The sequence below is a fragment of the Nothobranchius furzeri genome, chromosome 4 (assembly GCF_043380555.1).
Source record: "Nothobranchius furzeri strain GRZ-AD chromosome 4, NfurGRZ-RIMD1, whole genome shotgun sequence".
Taxonomy (NCBI): Eukaryota; Metazoa; Chordata; class Actinopteri; order Cyprinodontiformes; family Nothobranchiidae; genus Nothobranchius; species Nothobranchius furzeri.
Genome location: NC_091744.1, coordinates 47,768,359 through 47,786,716, shown reverse-complemented (window position 1 = coordinate 47,786,716; position 18,358 = coordinate 47,768,359). Strand labels below are relative to the sequence as shown.

At 42.5% G+C, this 18,358-nt stretch overlaps 2 protein-coding genes across 5 annotated transcripts in view; both read left to right on the top strand.

The window, feature by feature from the left end:
• smc1b (structural maintenance of chromosomes 1B) overlaps positions 1-18,358 on the top strand; it is a 218,780-nt gene that overhangs the window by 228 nt on the left and 200,194 nt on the right. For all 4 annotated transcript variants that reach the window (XM_054732714.2, XM_054732713.2, XM_070550220.1 and 1 more), the window contains exons 2-4: positions 305-493; positions 801-913; positions 5,629-5,832. In XM_054732714.2, the coding sequence (XP_054588689.1) occupies positions 305-493; positions 801-913; positions 5,629-5,832 (506 nt within the window). The remainder of the gene's footprint in view (positions 1-304; positions 494-800; positions 914-5,628; positions 5,833-18,358) is intronic.
• On the top strand, positions 17,618-18,318 carry LOC129153497 (piggyBac transposable element-derived protein 4-like). Its single transcript, XM_054732723.2, has 2 exons — positions 17,618-17,821; positions 17,908-18,318. The coding sequence occupies exons 1-2, from the start codon at positions 17,618-17,620 to the stop codon at positions 18,316-18,318; spliced, it is 615 nt and encodes a 204-aa protein (XP_054588698.1).

Genomic DNA, 18,358 nt, shown 5'->3' with positions numbered 1-18,358 from the left:
ACACTTAGCTAGTTATAGTTAGCTAACTTTTAGCCATTAGCATTGGTATTAACATTTAATATAATTAGTTTTATTAGCTGGGTCTACAGCCATTAGTATAAAATGAATCAGGGTCTGCTTCTCTGGTGATTAAAATTATATAAATAACAATATGGTTTGTTGAGAATATTCCAGAGAATTGAGTGTCATCAGAAAGTATTTTCTTTTTGTTACATGTTAGCATCTTGCCGTTAGCTGTTCTGCAGTGTTAAAACATATTATTGAAGTTGTCCGGAGAAAAGCTGAAGATGTTATATAACTGTAGGGAAGTCCAACGTGATGGATGCCCTGAGCTTCGCCATGGGGGAGCGGGCCGCCTCCCTCCGAGTTAAGCACCTCAGAGACCTGGTTCATGGAGCTCACATCCGTAAGCCGGTGTCCAACACCGCCCGGGTGGCCATGTGCTACTGCAACGACCAGGACCAGGAGACCGTCTTCTGTCGGACAGTCACCGGTCAGTCTGGGCTCTTTGTGCAGTTTTAACTGAGTTTTTCACATCGACAATGTTTCAGCATCTGCAGGAAGAGCACCTGCCTCATTCACCAGTTAACCTCATGTTATTTAAATGTCTCCATGAAAATATTTGCTTCAGTACATATTAGGATATTTAATTAAATATTTATTACTTGTGAAATTCTGAAAAAAGCCAGAGAAATGTACTCATCCTGCCGTATTTTACTGTTAAAATATTGATTAAAGTTATTTTAAGATATTTCATTTTAACTGTCGTGATGCAACATAGGACCCTCTGTATTTTTCAGGGGACTCCTCTGCCTATTACATTAATGGTGCTCACGTTTCGTATGCTACATACAGCCAGGAGCTTGAGAAGATTGGGATTGTGACTAAAGCTCAGAACTGTCTGGTGTTCCAGGTAACCTTCACTGAACTGAAATATCTCCAGCTGTCACACAATGTAAATTTTTCAGGGTTATAGGTGGAGACTCGATGCATCCTGGGCCAGATTTGCAGCTCAGCAGTTCAGTGTTTTCAAAATCTTAAAGAGCAAATTGCAGGTTAAATATTTTTTCTAATTCATATAAAATGCTTTCCAAAAATACTATTTGAAATGCTTATTGTGGATATTTCATTTATAAAATACAGCAGTTTTTTTTCAAGTAAAAGTGGCCTTTCTCAGTAAAGCTTCTAAAACAGCTTTTTTTCTAAATCTCTGACGTAACCAAAGGGAGTGTGGAGAGTGGGTAATTTTAGTGTAGAGAGGGTTTGTTACCAAGTAAGTGTGTGTGTTTACTAGTTTTGGATTGTGTTCATTTTGATAAACTATAGTTTGTGAAGGCTGTACCAACTCCAGCCTGTCTGGACATTAGGGCTGCACAATATATTGAAAAATTATCATCACGATAACAGGACGTGCGATAGGCCCATCGCAAAGCACGTCAAAAACAGCGATAAATGTTTGGTTCAACATTTCCATCCGTGTCAAACATCAACTTTTTGTAAACCAGCTCTGTTTTTTACGTGAAAGTATTGTTTGACCAATCAAATGTAGCCCTTCTGGTATGCGGACAATCAGATGGTTCCGTTCACGTAATTCGCCCGCCCCCTACATAGACCGTAGGATGGAAAGCAACACCCGAACATTAGCGGCGCCGTTCCCTTGTTCGTCTTGCTGGCTCAGAGCAACGAACACATTTTGTGCTGAGGTTTCTGGAATCAGCGCTGCTTTCAAACGTGAACGTGAGTCTGCTCGGTGTTGTTAATCATTTTTACCGGGCTGACTCCGACACGTGCCGGTGAACCAACCCACCTCCATGTTGCTAGTGTTCCACCGGGTGGTGATGTTAGCCCCAGGCTCCGGTTAGCTTCCACCTAAAAGGCTACAGCACTCTCCTCCCAGTCCCATCCTGCTAAAGAGGGCATGGAAAAGTTCCCCCACACATCAAAGTGATTTTTCATTTATGAGCTTTTATAACCTTGTTAATCAGGATAGTTGATTTGCTGCAGCACATAAACTGTCAGTCAGAAGCTCTGCTAGCCGGTTATCTTAGAGGACCTAGTTCAATTTGTTAGCTTGTTATCAGAATCATAGTTGCAGTTTCATCATCTGAGCTGCTTTTTTTTATCTAGGTAAACTTGTTCAACTTGGGGTTAAAACCAAACGTTTTCACATATTTTCCATGTAGTTTTTTTGCCAGTTCCTCTTCTGAAAGGTAGACAATTGTTTTTCTCTTTCCCTCAGAAAATCTTAATGTTCTCCTAGTTTGGCCCAGCACAGTTCACTTCCCAATAGCAGCAACAGCCTTATATCATAACCACATAAGTGGAGAAAATGTTCAGTAGCAATGAGAGAATTTGCTGTTGCATTTAAGTGATGTTAACTATTATTTAACATTTAAAATTATTTATTTATTTGTTCTAAAAACCCTGGTAAGGGATGTTTTTCTGTATTTGGAGCATCAGAAAAGGTTTTATGGTGGAGGTGATGTTTTTAAAGTCACTGAGAAACTGCATGCATGCAGTTTGTTGTTTTGCTGCTAATACAGTAGCAGGTGCAGCTGCATATTTTGCAATAATAATGTTATGTTGTAATGGAATTCATGCATTAGTTTTTGTTTGCTTTGAACCCAGAGCAGACGTCACACGCCAGACGACATCAACACTGCATACTTTAGTATTTGTTCATTTATCGTGAGTAATATCGATATCGCAATATTAAGCACTGTTATGGAATATCGCAGGTTTTCCTAATATCGTGCACCCTACTGGACATCAAGTCCATGGGTTTACAGATAAGAGAAACAACATCTCTATCTCCGTGCCTGAGGGCGTTTTGTGCAGCTGAAAAGACAGACTTCTGTAGCCCACATCGGTCAGTACCGGGACAGGGAGGTCCGCGCTGGGCTCCTTAGACCCGTGGCACGGTTTAAAAAATTAAATGTGGATTTCTGGAACTCATCACTGTCAGAACCAGCTCAGAACTGACCACCTGAAGATACGCGTGGCTCAGCGGGCCAGCTGGTTTCCAGGTCGGAACTGGATCAGAACCGCCGCCTGGACCTCCAGGAGAGGTTGTGCTGCTTTTAAAAATACCAGCTCGAGCTGGCTCCCTGGTGTCTGGGTCGGATCCAGCTCACAGAAGCCTGCATGAGCTCCAGAACCGGATGGCATGCGTCTCTCTCCCTCTCTAAGCGCTAAACTACGTTACGTGAACGGATGTTAACGAGTATGAGGCAGCTGACAGACACTCATTAGTTTATTATTGTCAAGTATTAATATTATATTAACTGATGATACTATTTTAATTGTCAGGTACATGGTAGTAATCTGTACAATGTTGTGATGTTACTTAGCACACAAGTTTAAGGTAACATCGTAAACTCACAAGACACCTGCTGCTCCCCCACTGCTTCTCCTCACATCGCAGCACAATCTCTCTGCTTTGGCCAATCATTTCTCCTCCTGGTTTGTGTCTGCGCTCTGGGGCGTGCAGCAAACACATAACTTTATGGTTTTGGTCCATCATAAGTAAAGTTTCCTCTGTGTCAGAGCTGGCATTAGAATCCATATTTTTCATTTGATTAAGCTAAATGGGCTCCCTCAGCTGCCGTCACTTGGTTTGCCAAAAAAATACTTTCTCACAAAAATTACTCTAAAAGCCTAAATAATTTATGTATGTGTAAAAAAAAAAGAAGTTTAAAACCAGTTTCTATTGTGTTTCTCTAAACATTGGTTCATGGGAGTCTCTAACCTGCAATTTGCTCTTAACAGTAGTTCACATTTTACTTGGTTGTTACTGCAGCAACTGATACCGGAGTTAACTAATGTTTTGTAAAAAAAAAAAAAAAATTATGAAGGGCCCCCACGACCCAACTCCAGATAAACGGAAGAGAATGGATGGATGAAGGGTTTTTAAATATCTGGAATTGTGTTTGAAATAAATAAGTTCAAACTTGACTTGAATGTCTCAATAAAAGGCATTTATTTAGTTAATAAAATAGTAACTGATCATTAGGTCTGTTTGTGCACAAATTATGTGACAGGGATAGGGCTGCACGATATTAGGAAAACCTGCGATATTCGATAACAATGATTATATTGCGATGACAATATTACTTGCGATTAATAAAAACTTAACTTAGGAACTAAAATAATCAAAAACAAAGAAATAAAAAAATCATAAAATGAGAAAAACAAATGATGTGAGGAAAGGGAAAAAGAAAAACAACAAGAAAAGGCAACCAGTGGATCCCAGGATAAGCAGAATCAGCAGAAAGAGCAGAACAAAGCTAACTCTGTCACAATGTGAGTAGGGGGGAGGTTAGGACCCAAGATGCAGTAACCAGGATGACACGAGGCAGGAGTTGTAGAAATAAAGTAAAGTCCATTATTAGGGATAATCGTCCCAAGTCAAACTCCAAAAAGGGCCGGAAGCCAAAAACATAAATCCCAAATCCTAATGCGTAAATCCTAGAGACCAAGTGCTCCTTTAATGAGCAGACTTGGAGATATCCAAAAACCAAGAGACCTAGAAATTTCCAAATACCTAGAGACCAAGAGAGGGAACGAGAACAACGCTGACACAAACAATGGAACGACAAACAGAAACACAGGACTGGGTTTTATACTCAGGGGCTGGGTGATTAGAAGGATTGGGCACAGGTGATATTAATAACCAAGAGGAGGAGCAGAACAGGGCAGGCGAGGAAAGCCTCAACTAAAACCAGTTAAACCAAGCTACTGAACTAAATCACTTAAACACTTTTGAAATAAGACACTGGAGAACTAAAGATAATAAAACTAATGACTTTGGGGTAATAGAACCAAAAACACTGGAAGACAGGGGAGGATGATACCTAAAGGGAGAAACAAACTAGACAATCTACAATAACAGAAAACTAATGAAAAGTTACTAACGGAAACGAGGGAAACCTGGATAGAACCTGGAGGGGGGCTGGGGAACCACAGGGAGGCACATAAGGGGGGATGCAGACAAGGAGACACATGGGGGGAACCTAGAGAGGGATGGAGAACACAAGGAGACACATGAGGGAGACGCAGAATGCAGACCATGACAAACTCAGGTGTTTGCTAGCCATCAAAATTAAGTGCCGTCCACCTCGGGGGCGGACATCTAACCCATGAGAGCCCACCCAAGTGGCCAAATGGGTGAAGAGCTCTATTTGATTTGTTAAAAACAACCTCATGCTTTCGTTTGATTGACAGAATGCATTATGTGTTGCAAACATTTGAGCTGACCTTTCATTGCGATATTTATCTGTTCTTTGCGATATGCATATTGAGCATGCTGATATCGCAATAACGATATCTTTATGATGTATTGTGCAGCCCTAGACATGAATATTGTTAAGTTAATTCATTTTAAGAGTGTCATTGGTCCACCTGTTTGACATGAACCTGCACAGAGACAGAAATACTTTTATTTGGTATAATAGACTTTATAATCGACTTATATAATAGATCTTTGTTAACCTGTTTTTTTAGTTGCAAGTCTGCATTGCTGTGTTGTCAGGGAACTGACAATTTGTAGTTAAATCTATTTGAAACCGTTTGAAACCTAAAGTCAAACATGGACAAAGATGATATGTAATTACCTCTGTGTGTCACCAGGGGGCGGTGGAGTCTATTGCTTTGAAGGATCCAAAGGAGAGAACAAAGATGTTAGAGTGTATGTGTCAGTCCCACGAGTTTGCAGCTGAGTATGAGAAGAAGAAGGAAGCCCTGCTCAAGGCCAGAGAGGACACACAGTTTCACTTCAACAAGAAAAGAACTGTCACTGTGGAAAGAAAACAAATGCATCAAGACAAAATGGAGGTAAAGTCACTAAACAATTCAAATCTAGAAGAATAGACAGACTTGGTTTAATATGGGCGTATTTAGATTATTTTAACAGGAGGCCTAAATTATTATTGCTGATGGTGGACTCATTTAATTTCAAGGCCACAAAACTTTAACAGCATTTGACCTATCAGACCTGAGAAATGTGATGTTTCTTTTGCTAAGGCAAACGCAGAAAAACTATTAATGTCCTTTGAAGACACAAAGCAACTTTAGGTTTTGTTACTGTAGTTACACAAAATAGGAGCCTAAGTCACACCCATCTACTTCCAGACCACAAGTCCCCCGAAGAACAAAAAAAACAACAAAACAAAACAAAGTGTTGAAAAGTAAAATGTAGATAGTCGCATGGGGCCAAAAACGCTATTTTCTAAACCCGCTTGTTATGTGCCATGGATTTCACATATGATGTCCGTGAATTTTAAAGACACATTTTGATACCAAGTAGGGATGCAAATTATCGAGTAATTCATTAATCGATTGTTGTTTCATCTTATCGAACGATGATTGATTGATTGATAAGCGGCAATTTTTCTGAAAAATTGAATTAACCTCTGATTAGGTTCCATCTACTATATATGCAACATAAAATGCCATCTTCTAAATGATATGAAGAAAAAAATGCAAATAATATTCCTTAATCAAAGATTTATTCTGGGATCAGCTGACGGCAGGAAATAACATTTTATAGCAGCTACTTGAAATGAAAATACATCTTTGCTTCTCATCTGCGATATTGGAAAATAAGTAGCAGCAGCATAAAATATACATTCCTGAAAAGAAAAATAGAATATAGGCTCCTTTAACATAGTGCACGTTTCTATGAATAATAATAAAATAAAGTCTGTAAAGCAAATAAGGTGTTGCAGGTGGACCATCAGCAGTATTTATAATCCCTTTTTAACTGTGAAATGTGACAATATCACAATTACGTTGGTAAACCAAAACTGTAGCTCTAGTTAACTTAAAATATAGGCTCCCTGATGACAGTCTTCATAAAACAAACAACCAAAACATCCCTGGTGCTTTTCATAGCATAGATAGACTTATCTATTTTTGTTCAAGAATATCAGCAAATCCACATGGTCAGGAGTAAGTCGTGTGCGCAGCCTGTTAACAGTCAGGCCAGCTGCTGAGAATACTCTCTCAGAAGGGACTGATGTGCCTGGTATGGCCAAGTACTTTCGTGCCAGGTTTGCCAGCCTTGGAAACCTTCCTTCATTGATTTTCCACAATGTTGTGGGACTGGAATCAAGGAGTGGTGGCGGATCCTTCAGAAAGCTGTCCACCTCTTTTTCTACCTCATCGGTGCTCCTGGGGGTATAGTTTTCACCCATGAGCAAAGCATACGCACTGCGTCTCTGAAGTCCAGCTGCCTGGACTGGCACCGCCCGGCCCCGGCCCCCGACCAACTCCTGCTGGCCTCCAATCGCATCTGCTGACGTGGAGCTCTTGCATTCGGCTTCTGCTTCAGTCTCAGCCAGAACTTCAAGCAGTTTGGCATGAGCTGCAACCCTCCTTGGTGGGGTCAGAAATCCCAGGTGCTTGGGCCTATGATCCAGCATGGTTGCCATCATTGGCGGTGTTGACATCAGGTCATCAGAAGCAATCTGTGAAGAAAACAAATAATTAAATCTAAAGTGCCTCTTCACTCCCTGAAGATTGTAAAGCTGCTGAAACACTGAACTGTCTTAAATCAAAACTCAAATTTTTAGAATAGCTTTTGAATTATGTCATAGAACATCATTCATCATTTAGTTTCTTTTCAACTTGCTGCATTAAGCTAATATCTAGGGCTGCAACAAACGATTATTTGGATAATCGATGAATCGGATGGGGTCTCGACATGATTAATCGATTAATCGGATTACATGGGGAAATTTTTAAAAACTGCTAGGGAAACGTTATTTCTCTCCTTCCTTCACTTTATTTAACACAACATTATTAGAAAACAGTTCAATAGCAGAAAAACAACATGCCATCACCTAAATTGTCTTATAAGGTGCATAGACAGAGACCCTAAGCTACATCTTTCTGTGACCTAAAATGCTTGGTCCAATTAAACAGCTTAAGGGCAATTCTCATCTGTTTTGTTTGATCTCATCTGTAGACATTTATTATAACTGGGGATGTCAAACAACTAATTTTTAAATGTAATTAAACATAGGCTGTGAATTAATCAAAATTGATCACTATTTCCAAAAATGACTGAAAAAATAAGTTGTCACACACTCCATGGAAACTTTCAGAGAATCCACAATTAGTGGCTTTCAAATGGTTTTGTTACTTTCTGCAAGTTTAGAAAAGAAGCAGATGAGACAGCATGTCTGATAATTTAGTTTTTCATCTGATAATATTAGAACATGTCAGTGATGCCTGAGGGGCTTTTATAAACACTGTATAACTAACACTACTGGAGAGGGTATGAATTACACAGAGGCTTCTGGGGAGCCCAGTTATTGGGGGGGGGGGGGCATTTTGCCTTGGCCCCCAAAATGTCTTGAAACGGCCCTGGGTGTGTGACTGAGTGTTGAAGGTGACCTGAATAGTATCAAATTTATAAATACTACATGTGTGTAACTTATTGTTTTATACAGGTAAAAACGTGTAGTGGAGATAAATCTATCTACATTTTACTTTTCAACACTTTGTTTTGTTTTGTTGTTTTTATTGAACTATTTTCCTGTCCTGTCTGTCTCTCATCTTCCTGCATCTCCTCTTAATACTCCAGAAAAACTGCTGCCTGGATTCTTACTTTTTCACCTCATCAGTTACTTCTGAGCAGATCAAAGGGATCTCCTGACCGCAAAGCGCAGAGCGCGTTTTCGATGCTGCGTGAGGTGACATCACCACAGCACAGGTGATGAGCTCCGCAGTAGCGCGCTTCAGGCACAAATAAGACAGAAAATAGAGAACATGTGCAGACATGAACGATCGTGTGCTAATTATAGTTTTTTGGTTGCGCCACTTTGAGAATGGACCGTGCGCTGGAAGCAGCTGCCTGGATCGCTGCGCAACAATGCGCTGTGCCGCTCTCTGCTCAAAAGAGTCCAAAAATGATATAATATAGAAAACTTTTTTCCGGCTCCCCGGATGTGTAGGATATACAGCTCCCCCATAATTCGATCCCTGCTCCTGGATGAAAAGCCGGACATTTTCATCAATACAAGAACCCGCAGTCCGGACGCGCCGGACAGAGAGTGAAAAGTGGACATGTCCGGGGAAAACGGAACGTACGGTCACCATAGTCCTCATAAAGCGGGAAATTATAGATACGGTATTTTGCTCGTGCCCTGGGCCCTTTAGAGGTCGTGGGCCCTGGGCAATTGCCCAGTTAATCCGGCCTTGGGCGGAACCGGTTCGCAGCAGCACGAGTCCCCCCGCTCATCTAATAAGCGTCGCGCTCACGACTTTAGACTCTTTTTTTACGAGCTTAGGGCATGTCTAGCCTGTGTAATAATCCGGTACTTGGATGAATCACTTTTGAAAAGTTTTTAATTTACCCGGACACAGAGTTCTCTCCTTCCTCGCTGATGATCCCGACATGCTTGCGTTTAAGACGCTGCATCATCCCGTGCCATGCTAAGTCTGACCTAAACGTTGCAGGTAACGCATGTCTTCGCCTGATTTAACTGAAAATGCTCCCAAACTTAAAAAGCTTTTATTTTTTTGACTCTCGCTGCTTCTGCCATGTTCCTCTCTTCCAAACAACTGCCGGCTCTCCCTCGCGCTGATCTGCCGGCTCTCCCTCGCGCTGATCTCTCTGCGCGCAACGGCGGGCGGGAAGGGGGGGCGCTTTTGGAAGAGTTGTGCGACACAACGAATCGATGACGCAATTCGTTGCCAACGCTTTTAGTAATCGATTTTCATCAAATTTATCGATTCATTGTTGCAGCCCTACTAATATCGTACTTTTTTTCGTTGCCTTGTCTGCTGTTTTTATATTGCTGTCAAATTGTTTTTCTTTTTTGCAAATTTAATGATTTAAAGCACCTTGAATAACTGCTGTTATTGTGCTGTAAGTGTGCTATATGCCTTGTAGGGCTGCAGCAAAGCCTCGATGACGTCGACGGCTCGATTCTAAAAATTTGTCGACATCAGATCCGGTAGTCGACGCACCACGCCCACTTGTTGCATCCCCAGGAGTTTGTAAATAGAGGAGGAATCTGCCTGCTTTTCCTCTAGTTCTCCCTCTTCTCCGCCTTCACTAACATCTCCACCAAATACCGAAGACCCGGAACAATGTCCGTCCGCTACTAGATTCCTTTCCTGTTTTGCCCGCCTTCGTCTCCCGGCAACGGACAACAACTTCCGGGGTCAGATGCGCTGCTTCGTCTCTATCGCAGATGTAGAAAATCACCGGGAGTGTTTCTCCCTTCATAAGGGAGCTTCTTTCAGACATTGGGAGAGCTGTTTTGGTGGTAGCAGTCTCTCTTCCATGCTGGTCTGTTTGCTGCTGGGTATTTTGGTTTATTTAAGCTTGGTAACTTGAACTTAACGTTGGTAAAGCTACTGTTAGCATTTTCGCTAACAGCTTCTTGCGTTTGGATAAGCTGTTAAGTTTTGGTTTAGAGTTAATCTTTTTTGTGGTGCAGATCTCCCTTTTATTACATTTAGAGTGTTGTGGGTTTTTGGTTTAGTTTAAAATGTCACCTTGAGTTTGGTTTAACTGCCCAGTTTAGAGTTTGGACCTTTGGAGATCCTTATTTTGGTCCAGAACCCAGTAATCTTTGCCCAGTGGGACATCCCTACTTATTTGTACTTTTGTTTTAATTCCCACAGGCAGAATTAGTTTTATTATTCCCAACCTGTGGATGGAAAGATTTATGTTTTTTTGTAGTTGTAAATAAACCTGATCATCATTTTAACTTTTAAATCCCGTGTTATTGTCCCTTCCTTTTTGCACACGAGCCCAACTCCCCAGGAAGGGTCGTAACACCACTCGCCTTACGCACATAAGTGACCATAACAAAGCAGCATAGAGACACTCCGTCTCCAACCACCTCTCAGGCAGCAGCCTGCTCTCCCAAGTTCTACATGTCACCAGAACATAACCAACCAAAACACAATAAAAGCAGTGTTATACAAAATGGAAGGCCTGTATGTAGGGCTGCAACTAACGATTATTTTCATAATCGATTAATCTGTCGATTATTTTTTCGATTAATCGATTAATCGGTTTGTTATTGTTTAGCTATTTAACCTATACAAGTGAGGAATACATTTCAGTTAAGAAAAAGAAAAACGAGAATTGTGCAGTTGACTGCAATCTATTTTATTGCACATGAACACAGTCAGCGGTGTAAAATGAGCTAAACAGTGCAAAATATCAGTCCAGAATAATTTTTTGGCATCAAAATATAAGAGGTAAATTCCATAAAAAATAATGTAGAATCTAGAATAGAGTTTGTAAGTGGTATGCATTGCTGGGGGGTGAGTGACTTGTTCCCCATGTAGTTGTCCATCGTTGCTTGTTTTTTTCTGCATAAGAAACACAAATTGACTGACATAAGTACGCATATAAAATAAAGCAGCACACTACAACACTAAATCAATATTATATTATTTGAATTAATTAACAATATACAGTGATCATTTATTTTGATAAAAATGCGTTGTGAGGCGTTTTACAGCGTTAGATAGTAAAACAGAATCAGAATCAGAAGTTTTTATTGCCTTATGTGTGCCAAGTCACATTAGGAAATTGCTGCGGTATTTTGGTGCAGAAGGTAAGATAGAAAAAAAATCAGTTAAGAGATAAGCAAATATAAGAACTAATAAAACACTCATGATAAAATCATTAATGTTAAAAGTGGCAATAATTAGAGAAGCAGCTATCTACTCCGTGTAGGTACTAATCTGAGTATTTGTTGAATGGTTCAAGCACAGCATCGGGTCACGTGACTGGGACCAATCAACTTGAGTGGGCTGCCCTAGGATTTTCATTCAAAAGTCCAACAGCAGAGGGGAAGGAACTGTTTTTGTGGCGAGAGGTTCTGGTCCGAATGGATCTGAGCCTTCTGCCAGATGGGAGCGAGTCGAAGAGACTGTGTCCAAACATCCGTTTGCAATTTTTTAGGGACACCGCTGTCTTTCAAAACTGAAGCAAAAGCTTCTGTAACATCTTTCCCCGATTTGTTTTTCAGGGCTCGTACATTGGCTTTCTTTGAAAATACATCTATGACGGTTAATAGGTAATTAAAGCCGTCGTTTGATTTTGACAAGGCCTGCATGTCGCATAAGTCAGCTTGAAACTGTTTTAGCGGCCCTGAGACAAAAACCTTATTTCTCGGAAAATGAACTCTTGCAGGTTTGTGAAGTGTATAGGCGTCTTGTTCTGAGAGAAAATCGCGAGACTTATCCGATGAAACTTTCTCCCCAATATCTTGTTGTAAACCGGTTCTAAACCTTTCCACACCACCGTAACTACCCTGATGTTCTGGTGTAAAATAAACCTTTTTCATTACCTCCTCCATCTCTGATGAATGGTTGGCAAAAATGATGCATATTTGTTTTCATTTGTTCTTTTTATTTCATAAATTGTACACACAGCTGAATAAAATCACACAATCTAATGACGCTACCGTCAGAAATAAAATCTATTCATACTGTAAAAAACAGCAGTCATCAAATATAATGAATAAAATCACACAGTCTAATCATACTGTCGTCAAATATAATCTAAACACTAGTCAGAAATCTAATCATACTGTCGTCAAATATAATTAATAAAATCACAGTCTAATCATACTGTCGTCAAATATAATCTAAACACTATTCAGAACTAAAATCTAATCATACTGTCGTCAAATATAATAATAAAGTTGTAGAAGAGACCCTCCGCAGCTCGCTCACTCCATCACCACCCCGGACAGCGCGTCCAGGTCAGCTTTGGACAGGCGATCGTACACCGGAAAAATGTCTTTGTGAATGGGCATCACAGCCCTGAATCCGTGCAGCTGCGTCACAGCCATGGTGAACAGAATCTCAGTGTCCAGAGGCTGGAAGCCGTGCAGACTGAGAAAACTTTGAAGAGCCGGAATCAGTTTAGGTGTTAAAACCCTGCGAATAATGTCCGTAAAGTGAAAATCGTAAAATAATTCATTTTCAGCTACGTAAAGACATTCGTGTTGCCGTTGACTGGGGTGATCGATCTTGCATCCGTGGCAGATGGTTGGTAAGTGAGCTCTGATCGCCATGTTGACCAAGTGAAGAAGACCCATTTTCACACGGTCTACTTTGTCTTCTGAAAACACCCAGTCAGGCAGACGGTGAGGCTCCTCATCGGTGCTCTGGATGTCGAGGGGTTGCACATCCTCCTCCTCCTCCTCATGACCTGGCGGCGGCTCAGGGTTTGATGTCACCAAAGGTGGATCAGTCCCGTCGACCCAGGGCCTGAATGGTACGTTCTCCGGAACCTCCATGATGGTGGGGAGTCGTGGTAGGTTATCCTCTGGAAAACACGGTGGCGCCGATGCGGGCCTCGGACTGCCGTTGTATCTCGGCGGTGGTGGTGATGGTAGCGATCTGGACCTCGGACTGGTGTTGTATCTCGGTGGTGATGAATCCGTTAGTACCCAGCTCGGTGGTGGGCTCCATAGGTCTTCAAGGGTCGTCTGATTGTAGAACCCCGTCATGCTGATGCCTTAGATCGTCTGGATGAAATGGTTTCTAACTGTAAGCTCTTTATAACTAGTGCTGGGTGGGGGGCGTGGTATGATGCAACCTCCTCCTCCTCCTCCTAAGACAGGTCTTAGAACATCAGCTTTTTTCGCACTGTCAGAATGTCGTTCCAACAGCGGCTGGTACGAAAAAGTGAAGTAATACGATCCTCTACTTCATTTATTTTTTCACACCAGGCTTCGAAAGGTACAACCTGTAGAAGGCGGTAAATTCCGCATACAGAATGCACATTTTCCAGCACAAAAAAGAGCTCAAATCCTCTCACACGGACCGAGGCCTTGAACATCCACTCTCCATCCGCATCCTCTTCCCCCTCCCATGAAGCGCTGAATGCTGTCACAGCGTTCTGGATTTCATCCAACGTTGGAAGAGCTTGCGGCCCGCTGCGATTGACAGGCGGACGAGGTCTCTCACCATCATCTCTGTACACCTTGCGTGGAACAGCCAGCCTGAGCACAGCCCAGTCGTTGTAGGAGAGAACCGCTGGTGAGTTTGATAAATACGATTTAAGAGGTTCCCCCTCAGCCACATCTTGGATTAGACACAGTTCCTTGGTGTCATAGCTGAACCGGTACCCAAAACTACCGGTATAGCCGTAAGGTTCCAACTGCCATATTTGCTCCAAGATTTCTTTACCGCCGAAAGGAGGAACCTGCACTCTGCAGATGTAGAATGTAGATTTGCAGGGAGCACCAATCCCTGCAGGCATCTGATGGATAGCGATGGATTTTTCACAAAGCATGGTTTTTGACAGCGGCGTATCCACGCTCTCTTCTTTCACTTTTTGAGTTGAGGTTGAAGCGTCGGATGTAGTAGACACCTCTTCCTCGTGGCTTGGTGCTTCATTCAGCTCCTCGTGGTTCATCATTTTTTCTTAGAGGTCGGCTTTTCAGCATTCGGACACGATCTGAGCTTTTAAAGAGTTATGCTAGGGGTAACACAATAGGATTACACTCAGAAGGGAGGGGGCTGTGTGAACCACTGGGGTAACACAAAAAGAAACTTCACACACCATTACACACATTAGGCTATGACGTAGGGGATCATGGACATCTGGACGTTCAACAATACGCCATTGATGATGCGGCATGGGGGGTCTAGGCCATCTGGACGCTCAACAATACACATGTCCATTTGATTAATGATAGGGAAGGAGGGGCAAGGTCAGGGGGTCATTGAACAATACACCTGTCCAATTGATTGATGATAGGGAAGGGGGGCAAGGTCAAGGGTCAAAATGAACAATAGGACTGAAAGGTCAAAAAGGTCAAAGAACAATAGACCTGTCAAAAAGTTTGACGAAAGGTGTCTTATTATGTCTCTTTGATTAATGATAGGGAAGGGGGGGCAAGGTCAGGGGGTCATTGAACAATACACCTGTCCAATTGATTGATGATAGGGAAGGGGGGCAAGGTCAAGGGTCAAAATGAACAATAGGACTGAAAGGTCAAAAAGGTCAAAGAACAATAGACCTGTCAAAAAGTTTGACGAAAGGTGTCTTATTATGTCTCTTTGATTAATGATAGGGAAGGGGGGGCAAGGTCAGGGGGTTATTGAACAATACACCTGTCCAATTGATTGATGATAGGGAAGGGGGGCAAGGTCAAGGGTCAAAATGAACAATAGGACTGAAAGGTCAAAAAGGTCAAAGAACAATAGACCTGTCAAAAAGTTTGACGAAAGGTGTCTTATTATGTCTCTCTGAGGTTAAGTCCACCGGAATCATAGGTTTGTAACTTATGAGTTCTTCTCTTGAGTAGGAGAACCCAGATACGCAATTTACACACAAAAACAGAACAATAACAGCGCACCAAAGTACCAAGGCAGCCGTCTGCGGCGCCATCTTGCAAGTCTCAGCCTCAGCCTAAAACAGCCTTTTAATAGTAAAAAAATGACTTTTTCTGAATTTCTCCTGTATTTAACCCTTACCTCACATTAGAGCATTTTTTTGTGCTGACACGTGTATTTTTGTGAATAACTTTGGCTATGTTAATGCAATTTATCTAATTTTTATGGAGGATGTGTATTTTGGAAGGAATTACAAAAAAAAGTTTGAAAAAAATATTCAACCTACTTTATTAAAACGTGGAAATCATTTTGTACAGTTAAGCACATTGAAGCATTTTTTTGTGCCATTGACTTTCATGTAAATCATATATTTTTAATTAGCATAAATATTGGCATAATTTTAAAAAATTATGATTGTGCCCGTGTTTACAGTCTCATCACAAATGTAAGAAGCAGTTTTTACTGTTTTTCACTACATGGCATACTTTCTCCATATATAGCAGGGCAATGGCTGACCCAGCATTTAAACTGAATGATTTAGCTGTATTTCTTTACCTCTGACTGCCCATTATAATACATATTTTGCAAAAAAATGGTTTGTGTGTTATTTAGAGATGCCATACAATAGTTTGCATGTGTGTGTTCTGAATTTTTGGTAATTGTGCTTTTTCAGTGTTCTTTCAAAAAATAAGCCTGACTGAATGTACAAAATTAGCTTATTCTGCAAAATAGCATTTTGACATGTGTTCCTTTGTGTGTGATTGTTCAGGCATGCGTGTATGTAGGTATCAAAGCACTTTACAGATCTTCAAAGGACAGATCTGTGATCATTATCTGGAGTGGTTGAGCAGGTGTGGGCCATGGGAGTGTAGGGGGGGGGCACAGGTTCTCACACTCTGTTGACTTCATGAATATTCATCAAAGGCATGCTATATATCAAAAATCAAAGGATTTTCTGCTAAATTTCAGATACTCATTCACAATTTTACTTTTGCAAAATGTTATTTCAATAAGTACAAAGCATTTGCATGGATGAAAGCTAAGATGAAGGCTGAAAAACTTCAAAGGCATACATTTGTTTTTCAAAACAAATTCCTGCAGAATCGAATTTTGTTTACATTCAGTAGGGGCAGCTTACACAGGTGCACCAATTGACTAAAAGTACATATATGAGACTCAGATCAGGATTCATTTCTTTGAACCGCAACCATGAGAAGAAGATTCAATGTGAATGAAGCCCTGGAGGTGTTTCAGCAGCTTGAGGAAGAGGGAGAGTCAGCCTCATCCTCATCCACGGATGACAGCTCTTGTTCGGATGAAGAGGCTGAAGATCAGGCCTTTACCCCAGGGCCTGACTCAGGGGAAGAAATGGAAGAAGGTTCAGATGAGGAGGTGGTTGCCGCAGAGGAGAGATGGGACCATCCTTTGTGGCAATCAAAGAGCGGGATCGCCTGGTCCCCGACACCCGACACCAGGATCCCCTTTCGGGCTCCAGACGTCCGCCATTGTGGGATCACCCGCCTCGCTGTCAGCTACATCCAAACTATTGAGGACAGCTTCGATTTTTTTTAACTACAACAATCCTAGATGTAATAATAAAATACACCAATATAGAGGGAAGAAGAAAATATGACGATTGGACAGACGTTGACCGCGTGGAACTCCGGGCATTGTTTGGGTTGCTCATCCTCGCTGGTGTGCACCGTTCCCGTGGGGAATCATCTGCCAGCCTCTGGGGGGAGGAAACGGGGAGGCCGATATTCAGAGCCACGATGAGTTTGGGAAGGTTCCACATGCTGACTGCAACATTGCGCTTTGATGACCGCTTGACCAGGGCAGCCCGCCGGTTGGTGCAGCAGGACAAGCTCGCTCCCCTGCGGGAAGTGTGGGACCTCTGGGCGGCCCGGCTCCCTCTCGCCTACAACCCCGGTGAAGATGTCTGCGTTGATGAACAGCTCGTCGGATTCAGAGGTCGCTGCAACTTCAAGCAGTACATGCCCTCAAAACCGGCAAAATATGGCATCAAGCTGTGGGTGGTGTGCGATGTGGCCACTTCTTATGCCTGGGGGATTATTCCCTATCTGGGCAAGACTACTCGAGACGCCCCGGCAGAAAGGGGGCAAGGGAAGCGGGTGGTGCTGGAACTCACGGAGGGTCTGAGCGGCCGCACTGTCACCACGGACAATTTTTTCACCTCGCTGGTTCTTGGAGAGGAGCTGCTAAAAAAAAAATCTGTCTTGTGGGAACAGTTAGGCGCAACAAGCCAGAGTTGCCCCCACAGCTGCTCCAGATGAAAAGCAGAGCGGTTCTGTCCTCCCTGTTCGGCTTCACCTCCACCGCCACCGCGGTGAGCTACATTCCAAAGCGCCGGCGGAACGTTCTGCTCCTCAGCACCAAACACCATCAGGTTCAGATCCAGGAGGGACCGCAGCAGAAGCCGACCGTAATCATCGATTACAACCGCTGCAAAGGGGCAGTTGACAACTTGGACAAGGTAATTTATTTATTTTATTTTGTTTTATTATAATTCACCAACCTAATTGCATATGTAATTTATTTATTCATTTATTTTTATTCCAGCTCGTTGCAACATACAGCTGCCGCCGCAAGACCAGACGTTGGCCCATGTCGCTCTTCTGCAACATGTTAGATGTGAGCGCCTACAATGCCCTGGTCCTGTGGCTGTCTGTGGAACCGGCCTGGAACCAACAGAAGAGGAGCATCCGTCGAAGGCTGTTCTTGCAGGAGCTTGGGACCTCCATGGTGAGACCAGCCCAGGCGAGGCGCACTCGCTTGCCGCGGTCCAGCAGCGCTGCAGCTCTGTTGGAGGTGCAGCAGCAAGTGGAGCCAGGTCCAGCCCAGGAGCAGACAAAGAAAAGATGCCACCTTTTCAGAGGGAAGAGGAGCGTGCATGCACGCTTTTGCCATGCATGTGGACAGGCTGTGTGCAAGGAGCACTCAACAGTTGTGTGCTCAGCCTGCAGCTGTTAGCTCACTCCCCTCTGTGTTTCTCTCTCTTTCTCTCTCTCTC